This window comes from Sus scrofa, chromosome 5 (assembly GCF_000003025.6).
Source record: "Sus scrofa isolate TJ Tabasco breed Duroc chromosome 5, Sscrofa11.1, whole genome shotgun sequence".
Taxonomy (NCBI): Eukaryota; Metazoa; Chordata; class Mammalia; order Artiodactyla; family Suidae; genus Sus; species Sus scrofa.
The window spans coordinates 13,818,000-13,830,845 of record NC_010447.5 but is presented as its reverse complement, the minus strand read 5'-3'; the positions used below and the strand labels follow the sequence as shown (position 1 = coordinate 13,830,845).

General features: G+C 42.9%; 1 protein-coding gene across 3 annotated transcripts in view; it reads left to right on the top strand.

Moving 5' to 3' along the window:
• Positions 1-12,846, top strand: part of POLR3B (RNA polymerase III subunit B) — a 121,577-nt gene that overhangs the window by 95,888 nt on the left and 12,843 nt on the right. For all 3 annotated transcript variants that reach the window (XM_021091574.1, XM_021091576.1, XM_021091575.1), the window contains exons 24-25: positions 8,655-8,758; positions 9,501-9,667. In XM_021091574.1, the coding sequence (XP_020947233.1) occupies positions 8,655-8,758; positions 9,501-9,667 (271 nt within the window). The remainder of the gene's footprint in view (positions 1-8,654; positions 8,759-9,500; positions 9,668-12,846) is intronic.

Genomic DNA, 12,846 nt, shown 5'->3' with positions numbered 1-12,846 from the left:
TGGTAGCATCACCTACAAGCTGACACCATGTGTGTTCTCTCTGAGACAATATAAAGATGGTTTTGATATGGGTTATCTTTATGCCCCCTGCTTTTCCTCTTCCATTTTTAGAGCATTCCCGGTGTTTGGAAAATCCAATTTTCGTCTTTTGTCGCAAGTTTTCTTTGACAAAGCTGTTGGTAGGGATTCTTTTTGTATACGCACACTATGTAGATGGCATTTCTGTATTCAGCGCCTCATGGAGGAGCCTCTCTAACAATTAAAGGAGACTTGCAAATTTAGTTTCATGGAACATGAGTGTCTATCCTGCTCAAGCCTGATCACTTCAAAGGTGGAAGGATAATTAGTAGTGAAATGAAACAAATGTGACGAGGAAGCTGAATAGCAGTAGTTATGTGCTCTATGTTATAAAGGCTCAGGAAGATGGAAGAAGCCAGAATAAGTGGGTGAACCGGAGCGGGAGAGTCCGTGCTCAGTCGTTGGGAATGAGCATCAGCGCTGCCTGATAAGAGAAGCTTAAATGTAATTGATCAGACACAGAAGCCCACTGAGGAAGGGGGAGCAACGAGTAGCTGTTAGAAGGGCGGCCGACCCAATAAGCAGCATCACTTTCTGTGACGTCAGGAATGGAGGAGGCCCAAGCAGAGGGACCAAGGGTGGAGGAAGGAGAAGGTATTCCATCAGGAAGCAGACGTGACAAGAAGACCACTCCAGCCTGGAAGCAGAGAGGATTCCCTCCCAGCTCACTTTATAGATGAGGGAATTCCAACTGTCTTCTAACGTATATGTGTCCTTTAGGTCTATGGGGGTCCGTCTTTATGCATCTCGTTAGTAAATGCTTCATGAGTCGGCTCCGGTGGGTTGGAATTCCCTCACCTGTACCGTCCAGTATCTCTCCAACAGTCCAGCCTTTAGTAATATGCAGAGTACTGGCAAAGGCGAGGCGACATAGCACACCTCTGCCCCCACAGGTATATTTGTTGTGTGTTTGTTTACAAGGAAAACAAGGAAGGTTTTGGTTTTTTTTTTATATATATATAATTTTTTATTTTCCCACTGTACAGCAAGGGGGTCAGGTTATCCTTACATGTGTACATTACAATTACATTTTTCCCCCACGGAAGGTTTTGTTCTAAACTCAGTGGCGGGCAGGGTGGGCTTGTGGGGGATACTCCAACCCCGAGGACTTGATCTCCTTTCCCAAGCATTCTAGACTCCCAGGTACTTCAGAGTGAAGCCATGACTTACCTAATAGATGCGTCATGCTGCTCCACAGGGAGAAATAGAACAGAACATGGGTCTGGAATATTCTTCGTATTTTCTCTTCATATTCTTTATCGACTGGCTGTATAGATAAAGATAGGAAGAGACATTCGCACAGAATGCTGATGGAGCCGTATTCGGAACTAGACTTTTTATTAAAATCAAAACCACTCAGGTAAGCCTCTTAAACTTTGGCATGAGTTCTATATGAAGGGAAGTCATTAAAGGCAAACATTTTTATCTTGAGCCTTGCTTTCTGTGATGGTTAGTGCATTCATTAGAAGGGTGAGCAGGTTTCCTGTTCCTTGGGGTTTTTGTTTATTTGGTTTGCTTTATTTTTTAATTCTTGAACAAAAATTATCTGTCAGCCTAAGGAATTCCCAAGTTAAATTTTGTTTCGCTGCTCAGGAAACCAAATTATTATATTTCCAGATTTCCTCTTACTTTTGCTGCCCTTCACAATAAGGGAGGAAAGAGTGGACTCCTTTGATGTAGGGGGAAAAAAGGCAATATATCACTTCTCTGAAAAGAACATTTCTCAGCCTCTCATGTGAAAAAGGATTAGCACCTCCAACAAAGGTCCTGTAGATCACAGAATCAGCAGCAGTACCAAACAGTATTCCTAAGGAGAGGAAAAACTGTATTTGAGCGAGAGTGTTTGTCCTGGCAGACAGAAGCTTTTTAATAACTGCAAATCTGAGATAATGGCATACACTCCTCAGTATCGCCCCCTAAATCCTCAGCTAGTTTAAGTGCAGTGAAGTCGATCTTTGTGTTAAAATAGAAGTATAGTCTTATCAAAATGCAGTTTTTTTCATGGAATGGCTCAGTGTCATCTGTCTTCCGTCCATAAGGAGTATGCATTTATGGATAACCTTGTTTGGAAGATTCCTCTCCAACCCTCTCTTTTTCAGCAGAAATTTCATTATAAGTTCACATCCTCCACTCTGAATTGATACACGTTCTTCAGCAACCTGCTGAATTAATTTATTAGGATTTGAACTGAATGTTTATTAGAAGAAAAGACAGTCTCCTCTGAGTTCCCAGCACAGTAAGAATCTTCACACAGTAGGCACGAAGAGCCTGTGGGAAGTAAGAAAATGTTAATATGTGTGTGGCAGAGAAGCCAAGAGGGAAGTTTGTTTGTTGAACAAGGCTGGGCAAAACCTTTGCTTTTTCCAGACCTTTGCTTGTTATTTCTTTTGCCTATATTATGTTTTCTAAAATTGAGAGAATGAAAAGGCTGCTTTAAAGTAATAATAATAACACCTTGTACTCATGTAGCACTTGAGACCGTCCAAAATCCTCTCTGCAAGTCTGCAGCTTCAAAGTCTGGATGTCTTTGGCTCCCTACTTTGCTTGATCCTGCTTGAATGAAAGGCTCCAAGGGGGAGGGAGGAGGGGGCCGATGAGCTAACAGTGTGAGCCCCAAGATAAGGTATATGATGCCAGACAGTTCTTCAGAGTTTTGTTCCAAAAAGAAACTCTGGCAACTCTTACTTTAATGTTAGAAACCAAGATTATTTTGTCCACGGAGACACCTTAAGATTTCATTTACTTTTTTTTTTCTTAAGAACAAATTTTGGTCTTCAATAGCTAGCCAGTAACCCTCTGACCTTTCAGTAAATATTCCAGTAAAGCTTTGAAATTAGGGTGTTTAGTGTTTTACGGCCCAGAATAAAAATCTCCAATTCTGTTTCCAAATAGTGTAGCCTCAACACATTTTATTAAGCTCTTGACACATTCAGCCATGTGTATTTTGTAAAGTTCCTATGGTTATTGTTTTACAATAGCTGCTTCCAGAAGCATTGTAAGGGTTTCAATTAATCAGCCCTTTGTGTGCTTCAGACTATGCAAATTTATCACATCAAACCATTCAACTGCTCATGGGAAAGCCGTGTAAAAACTGTATTGTCTTCTAGCGCCTCCTCTCATTTAGAGTGATGTTTTAATAAGAAAGCTAATCAAGTTTTCTTATGCATTATTTATCTGTTAACATGTAAGGAAGAGCCGAATTAAAATTATGTCAAGCGGGATATGGCAAGTGATGAGATAGATCTGGACGTGATTCACCCACAGAACAAAGCTAATATGATTCAACAGTTTTCGTCCCCTCCTCTCCCCCTTGGGATTATTTAAGGTGGTGGGGTGAGGAATAAAAGAAGGTTAATTCGGTAACTGGGAAGGGGGGAGGAAGAAAGGCGTATGCACCTGTGTTCGCCTTCACGTTTTGATTTAGAGGTTTACGTTACTGACTATGCAAAGGCTTATTGAGACGAGTTTGTTCAAAGTAGAGACATTTCTTAACACTCACAGGCGAACTTGAAAGCATTCCTGCTGCTTCTTCGGCCCCATTTACCACCACGTTCATCAGCAGTAAGCTGTCGTGCGCTGGAAATCCGCAGCCCAGGTCCTGTGAAGTTCTCAACTTATTAGGAGACACCATCCTGATCGTGTGAAATGGTCTGAACAGCCCAGCAGAGCAAGCTGCTTTTCGGCCACAGTTAGTGCAACTGCATCTGCTCCTTTCATTCATTCCCCTTTGCGTTGCTAGTTTGTTTCCTGCAATAAGAGTAATTCAGTTTCTTACGTAATAATAGATGCTGCTTTTCTCTGAGGACCTTAAAGTACCTCTCAGACGTTAGTTCATCTGTTCTTGTGACACAGTTACCTCATTAGGCGGGTGCTAAGTATTCCCATTCCAAAGACCAAACAACTAAGGCTCAGCAGCAAGTGGTACTTTACCCCCAAGGCAGCAGCATCAGCTGAACTGCACCCAACCAAATTGAGGTCACCTGATTCCTTGATGACCCATCCTACACAGGTCTGAGAGGCCAGGGGGTGATGCCCTTTAGAGAGGGCATTCCCCCCAACCCCCATATAGGAACCTCATTGATATTGGGCTTCACGGTAATTGCTCCTTCACCAAACACCACCCCTCTTCTTGCACTATGACTAAGAAACATGGCAGCATCATTTCACCTTCGTTCCGTGCACAGAGCATTAAACTGTGGAGAATAAATAGCCGTGTCTAAGCAGTACCTACAGACAGTAACAGTAGGCAGTTTAGACTCTGATTAGTGTTATTTCAGCAGGATGCACCACCAGGTTTGCCCTGCATCACGTAGAGCATTCGAGTGTGGCTGGGTGACCTCTACAGGTGTTTTCACTTTCAGCCTTCCTCTAGGGAATGTGTATGGGACACCCCTCGAGGGGACTCGTGGCTCTGAACCTCGTCATTTACCCCCCACCATCAGGGCACTTTTCGCACAGCGTGTAAATTGAGGGAATTGAGGAAACTAATTCTCTCTCACTCAGAAAATAACATATCCATCTCAGAGTGGTAAATTTAACCCAAAAGTGGTTATACATAGGAGGTATATTTGCTAACTAATAATTTTAACAATTAAAAGTGAAGCAGAGTGTGATCTTAAGGGGAGACCTAGCTGTCGGCAAAATAGACAACACTTTGCTAGTTGATTCTTAATAAAGTCACACCAAAAAGAGTTTTCAAATTAAAGATATTATTGCAGGTTTTTTTGCCAGTTATTTCTTGGTTTCCTGTCTCTGTAAAGTAATACGATGTTTTAGTTTTCTCTTACCTTTTTTTTTTTTTTCATGTTCTTAGCTTTTTTCCCCCCTCCTATTTGGATTGAGATGGATCCATTATACTAAGACTAGTTTAAAAAAAAAAAAAAGTCCACAAATGACTTTTGAACAAGTCAGTTGCTGTTCATGATTAGAAATACTTTCTAAGAGTGATTTGTCAGATTAACCAGACTTTTGCTGGATAAACCTATTCTTAAAATGATTTCTATATTTCTGCAAGGCCACGGAAATAGAAATAACAAATTGGCGTAAGAGCCCCCAGTGTCTGGGGCACGACACAGAATGTGGCAGTGGGCGCCCCTGACTTGCCTTTCCCGTGTGGCTTGGCAGTCAGGCTTGTGGCTTCTTTAGATGCCCTACGTTCTTCGCCTTTACAGCTTGAAATTAAGATTGATGGCAATGGAATAATATTTTTTGACTGGGTATCTGTAGAACCTTTCTGCTCTAACTTCCTGGGTTCCAGTTTTTCCTTATTGTCTGTTTTCATTTGTTAAAAGTTCTGTAGTGTGGTCTGTGGTCTAATTCCCATTTGGCCCCTGTGAGTGCATTAAATGTTCCCCAGGCCTGTTAAACTGGTGTCTTTGCATTTCCCTGCCAGGAGGCTGTGCTCTAAACAATGGGGTTGAGACACCAGCCTGAGCCAGGGGATGAAATTTTATTTTAAAATCTGAAATGCTGTGTAAGCATTTAAGGTATGAATCAGTAATTGTTTCACAACAGCTTCCATTCGATATGGTTTATTTGTAGTCCATCCTCTTTTGAAGGATCCAGGGGCGTGTTAACACACTGAGGCGTACTGCATATCATTTACATTTTTAAACCAGCATTAAAGGAAAGTGACTATAACTTTTTTCTAAACATGGGAAGACGTTTTTATGGCTCTGTCCCTGGAGAAACCAGAGTTTTAATTTTTCCTTTGAAAATAAGAGGGGGAAAAAAAAAAAGACCTCCTGCTCTGATTAAAAATGTGAATAATTCTGAAACAGAAATACCTTCTAAAAAAGAAAAGTGTGGTTCTAAGATTGAGAACTCTCTTCCCCCCACTAATGAATTCCGTAAAATACAAACTTTAAAAAATCATCTGTCTAATTTGAGATTCGAGATCATCACATTCTGTCTAAATATTTTGTTTTAACTTCTAAGCTCATTATGGTCTCTTTGTGTTAACTTGTATTAAAATCTGTCAGCTATGGCTGGTCTCATAAGCACAGTCAGCGGACCAGAATAAGTTAATTATTTACTCGTGTGACTAGTGCTCTTCATCTAACGAAATGCACAGCTGTGTTAGATCTGCAGTTGGATGTGTAGCTTCCATTGTTCCGCAAGTCAGCAGAGGGGAGAAGCCGCAATGATGGAGAGCCCTCGGTTCTTTCTGCTGTTCTGGCTTTCTGTGTCGATTTCATGGATCTTTTATCATTCACTTTCACACAAAACAAACAACACAGGCCTGTCTGCTATGGGAACCATCTTGGCATATAAAAGGGTTTTCAGAGCCTAAAGTAATTTTAAGTTAGCTAAGATTTAATTTTTGGCTTACAGGTGCCCTTGATTCAGATGCAGCCACAGCGGCTCCTACAATGGAATGAAAAAAATCTGAAAGTTACTTACATAACCAATGTATTTTTAAATTGCAGTGTCAGAAGAGGGCCTGTAAGAAAACAACTTCCCAAGCGAGGAAGCTCTGTACCAAATATTAATCAGATTTCGAGCAGATTCATTAGGGATCAGATTTCAGGGGAGGGAGCCTTGCTTTCCTTTTAGTAACAAAATAAATTTGCTTGATTGAACGTGTCCGCTGAGACTGAGAACACAAAATGCAAATCGCCCCTCTCCTTACCCTCCCCCAGTGTGTCCTGCTTCCACGCTGCACCTCACTCCCCACCTTCTCTTGTCGGGGTGAAGGGGCAGCTTCCTCTTGAGCAGACGCCGCCGTCCCCCATGAACTGGCCTGGAAGGGGTGCCGCTGATGGGGGTGCCGAGGCTCTTCTCTTACACTTTTACACTTTGCGTTAAGGGATGTAGCTGAACCCTCCAGCTCCTCACCAGCCAAAGGGACGTTCTCACCCAAGCGCATCCCAGGACTGGCCTCTTCAGGAATTGCCGGTTCTAACATTTTGTTCACTGCTAAACAATGTTGTTGTCGGTGCACCTAGATTTACAGTTTGATCTCTTTCAGGGTAGATTTCCCAGTGGCTCTAGTGTTTTGTCAGATAATTTCAGTGTGGACAAGATGGATTTTGGGAGGGAAGAAAGGAGGGTCACAGACTTAGCTTGATTTAAATTCTAACACATTGCAGCTGAATTTGAAAAAAGTGGACTGAATGTTTTCTGTGCTTGATGCAGGAAAGCGTATGTTCTTTATCATTAAACAATACAATTTCAACCAAAAAGCCAATTAAAGTACCTCCATGCTCTAGAATTCAACCCCAGTCTAACTACCATACAGTTGGCAGCCGCTAGAAATCTGAATATTGATAACTGACATTAAATAGGCAAATGGCATTCTTTTTCTTTAGATGTCAGCTCTGGGTGGTTATACACATCACGAAAAATTTAAGATAGTGTGAGTAATTATGTAGAAATCAAACTGAGGAATAGTTTGAGAATAGTTTCTTTTCAATAGGTGCAGATGTTTGATAACTTTATATACAAAGGAGAAGAAATTTTACTGTAACAGCACTTTTTTCTCGGTCTAACACCATCATACATTAGCTTTCTAATTCTGAATTGTATGGTCAATAGTCTGACTTGTGCCCCTATATGCCTTGTACCAAGGAAGAAATCAGAGGAATTAAAAAAAAATTTAAGCAGTAAATTAAATGTAAGGCTGAGTTCACTTACAACCAGTCCGAGTAGCAGGTTTGAACTTTGGCATTGGCTGTTATCAGGTGTCAGTTTGCAAAAACTTAAGGATAAAGTTGATTATACCAAGAAAAAAGTCCCCACAACTTAAGCAATAAAATCCCCTATAGGTTGGAATAATATTTAAGGAATAATTTTAGACACCATCCATAGCATGCAGGGAGTTGGTGGGGTTTTGTTTTGTTTTCATTCTTAGAATTCCATTTCTAATTCTAGCCTTTTCTACCAAGAATAATTTGGCATTTAATTTTCTTATTCAACTTTACAACTTCAATCACAGGTCACTTTTCTAATGTGCCATAAGCTATAGGAATTAAAATTCCTTAGGGCAGTTTAGGCTCAGCCAGGCAAGCCCTGGCAGAAACCAGCCAACCTCCCAACCAGCCAGGGCTCGGCAGCCAATAGGTAGACGGGTCAGCACATCAGCCACACACAAGTCCTCCTTGTCCCAGTCTTTCAAAACCACAACTTAAACACAGCCCTCGCTCAATCAGTTCTGTGTTTGGTGGTCAGAGAACTTGCATTCCTGTGATTTGGGTACAGTACGTAGCAGATCCTCAAACACGCTGACAAGGAGCAAGATTGCAGCTGACTTGCAGTTTCAGGGACGTCGCCAGGGCCCAGGCCCAGTGAAGCGGCTGCTCCTCGTCTCCGTGGCACAAGAGGTTGGGCGAGCAACCTGACAACACGCTGTGTGGCATGCCAGCAGCCCAGGCCCCAGGCTGCAGTGCCTTTCTGCAAGGACAGCCGTGTTTTAACTGTCTGTCCAGCAGGGTTGTCGTGTTTGTTTCTGTTTCTGGAGACCGTGGAGGGGGTGTGAGAGCAATGGAATCGAGATGGCAGCCAGGAGACCCCCGTTCAGTGCTGCGTTCTTCTTTCTGCTGACTTGCTTTACGTGGCATGAAATCCTCTCTCCCCAGGTGTCTGTGGCTTGATCGTCCCTCAAGAAGACATGCCATTTTGTGATTCTGGCATCTGTCCCGACATCATCATGAACCCCCATGGCTTCCCATCTCGAATGACGGTCAGTACTTTTTCAGAGGCGCTGCTGTTTTTGTTTTTTGTTTTTTTTCTGGTTTGTTTTTTTATTTATTTATTTTTTGGCTGCCCCCATGGTATGTGGAAGCTCCTGGGCCAGGGATTGGACTGGAGCTGCTACAATGACAATGCCAGATCCTTAACCCGCCGCACCACAAGGGAGCTCCCAGAGGCACTGCTTTTAAGGAAAAAGGCAGGCAGTTGATTTGCAGTAAGTGAAAGAGATGAGACCCTCAAACTGGTTTCTAGAAAGGGCCCTGTGCCCTCTTGCTAAATAAATAGGTTCCTAGACCCTGGCAGTGGTGGGCCAACCTCCTCTACAGAGCAGACGTGGAGAGGTCTGTGCTTCCCTGGGGAGCTGTCTTCTGAGAGACGAACCTGCCCCCCAGCAGAGGAGCCCTGTGTATCCAGCCCAACTCATCTCCCTTCCAGGGTTGTTGCTTTGTCATCCTGCCTCTCCCACCTATCGGCTGTGGCACCTTCTTAACCCCTCTGCACCTCCATTCCCTCGTGGGTAAACTGAGGGCGGTGAGAGTCCTATCTCCGTGGGGCTCGGAGGCGTAAACTTAGGTCACAGTGAGAGAGGATAGTATTCGCTACTATTCATTTATTACTCTCAGTAGTAGTTGTCTCGTAATCTTTGGGAGAATTCCAAAATAAACAGAGCTAAATAGACAGAATTCCTCTTTCCCCGGAAGGGGCTCACTGAACTTGCTCCCATCCCACAGGTGGGAAAGTTAATTGAACTGCTGGCAGGCAAGGCCGGCGTGTTGGACGGCCGATTCCACTACGGCACTGCCTTTGGGGGCAGCAAAGTGAAGGACGTGTGTGAAGACCTCGTTCGCCACGGATACAACTACTTGGGGAAAGACTACGTTACATCTGGCATCACAGGGTGAGTGTGTTTAGATTACCTTAAAGAAAAAGTAGGATTTTATTAAAGCATAAGTGTGATAAAACCTAAGAGCTCTCAAGATACACAGCTTTACTCCTTTAAGAAATCTGATACAAGAAAATTCAGATTTATGGTGGAGGTGCGAGCTCATGCTCTGGTGATAATCATTTTGCAATATATAAGTGTATCCCATCAGCACGTGGACACCTTACATGATGTGATATGTCAGTTCCATCTCCAGAAAACTGGGGGAGGGGAGAACAGAAAGTCCACATTTAGAAAGCTGAGAAATTGAGGGCTGTTTTGCTGGTGAGGCTCTCATTTAAAAAGTAGGAAAGATCTCATTTGCCAAAATAGGAATTCTACACAGCTCTTAAAGAACATATCCATTGTATATAATACAAAATCTCTTAACCGTTGGCCTTTCTCTGCCTTGCTCTGATGAATATCAGCTACTTAGTGCTCTGACAGGTAGCCCGATGCCTAACATTTGTGCATTCATTCACTAATGATATGTCAGACACCCGACACGTGGTAGGTACTGAGTACATAACAGTGAACAAAGTAGACGCTGACCCTGACTCTGGAGTTGACCATTGAGATTTATTACTAGACATTAAAAAATAATACAAAAGGTAACTTCTCAGCAGGACCTACCCTGCCTACTTACTTTAAATATTGCCCATTTCCTCCTATATTTTTCTCCATAGCATTCATCATTGTCAAGTACTATGTAATAATACTATATAATATCAGAGTTCCCATCGTGGCTCACCGGTAATGAACCCGACTAGTATCCATAAGGATGTGGGTTTGGTCCTTGCTCAGTTGTTAAGGATCCACCATTGCCATGAGGTGTGGTGTAGGTCGTAGACGCGGCTCGGATCTGGCTGTACTGTGGCTTGGTGTAGGCCAGCAGCTGTAGCTCTCATTCGACCCCAAGTCTGGGAACTTCCATATGTCACAGGTGCAGCCCTAAAAAAAGGCAAAAAAAAGAGAAAAAATACTATGTAATATCATAGTTTGTATCCCCAATGAGAAGGTAACCTCTATGAGAACAGGGCTTGTCTCTTTTGTTTACTGTTGTATTTTCAGGGTCTAGCACAGGGCCTAACATGCAGCCGGTGCTCTGTAAATGTTTGTTGGATAAAGGAATGAAAACAAATAAATACAAATGCAAATAGCTCTCACCAAAATGTAGACAAGGAATACGTTGGAGGACCCCTGTGGGGAGGGGGATGTTTCAGTAGAGATAAGAAGGGTGAGAGGAGACCGTTTAAAGAGTCTTTCATGCCTCTAGAAGAAGAGGGTGTTGAATGTCTTACAAGGGACAGAGCTTCGTAAGTTCAGGGAACTGGAAGAGGCCAGACCAGCAGCCGTGCAGGGAAGGGGCAGCGGCTGCAGCCAGAGGAAGCAGGAGAGCAGGTCACACAGGCAGAGCGCTGGGTGTTCTGAGCCTCCTGGGAGAAGCTGTCCCTGAAATGATCATGAGTGACGGGGTTTTCAAACTTTACTCACAGGGTTTTAAAGGATAAAATCAATTGCTTAAATTAAGACCCACTTGCGTATTTTATCAGATAAAACTCTGGGGTGTAGCGTTTATACTGTTTGTCTGAAGTTTTAAACTGCTTGAGCGCCCGTGAAACTCGGCATGGAAGCCTGTGTGAGAACACAGAGCTTGATTTTACCACTGCAAACAGATCATCCAGATGTGATCAAAATGACGCAAACCTGTATCTGTTAAAATATTGATTGCTCTCCAAAGTGATCTTTCCAAACTAGTAATAAGGATTCCTTAGGTGTATTGTACTTGAGATGTTTTAGAAAATCACATTACAGGAAGAGAGTGACGGTCCATTTCAAGAATGATTCAGTGAAGTAGATAAGGTCCAGTTCAAAAAACGCAGTTCTTGCTAAACTGATCATTTTAGTCTTTGCTTCTCATCCAGAAATAATGCGGTAGTTGACCAGAGACTGTGCACAACAAGCATCAATTTGGCGGACCTTCTGAACCTAATTGTACTGGAAGATTTGGATGGCTTATGCTCTGCTTCCTGTGGACAGCCATAGGCTATGTCTATACCTTCCCCAGTATCCCCAGCCACGTGTTTCATTTCTTTGCCACTTATCTCGGTGACAAAATTTGAGAAACATTAGTTTAGCTTGCTAGTTGTAAGCACCACAAAGGCTTACCAAAACAAATATGTTTGCCTTATCACAATGTTGAGCATAACTAGGGGGGAAAATTGCATATAGCTTTATTCAGTTGATGATCGAGTGACATTAGGTAACAGAGCTCTCACAATTCTACTGTGAGCATCCATACACTAGAGGAATAGAAGCATTTATTATTAGAGCTGGAAAGAACCTTGGTCTGACCCCCTGGTTGTACAACTACTTCAGAGCCAGGACGAGAGTAGAGTCTCTGGCCACCCTGTCTGTTGTGCCTTCCACTCCACTGTGTCTTCCAAGAATCTGGTTGTGCTTAAGCCCATGGAATGGCTTGATAGCTGTAAAAGCCTTTGCTAATGATGAAGTGTGTAAAGCAAGCGGAGGCAGATGCTTGGATGTCCTCTCTGCCGTGTCTGTTGCCTCCTTTACTCTTTCCACTCATGCATCATGCTGTGACCCATATTCACTTGGTTCAAGACTGGCCACTGTGGAGGGGTGTGTGTGTGTGCTCTGAATTTGCCTCGCCATATCACTGCTCAGCTCTTATTTAATCCCCATGCCCATTTCTTCATCTTCAAAAATAGGGAACAGGGAGTTCCTGTTGTGGCTCTGTAGAAACAAATCTGACTAGTATCCATGAGGACACAGGTTCGATCCCTGGCCTCGCTCAGTGGGTTAAGGATCCAGCATTGCCATGGGCTGTGGTGTAGGTTGCAGATGCGGCTTGAATCTGGCAATGCTGTGGCGTAGGCCAGAGGCTATAGCTCTGATTTGACCCTTAGCACGGGAACCTCCATATGCCATAGGTGCGGCCCTAAAAAGACAAAAAAAAAAAAAAAAAAAAAAAAAAAGGAACAGCGAAAGACAAATATCATGTGATATCATTTATATGTGGACTCTAATAAAAATGACACAAAAGAACTTATTTATAAAACAAACTCACTTATTTTGAAATCAAACTTACGGTTACCAAAGGGGAAACCGTTGTGTGTGGGGGGGTAAATTGG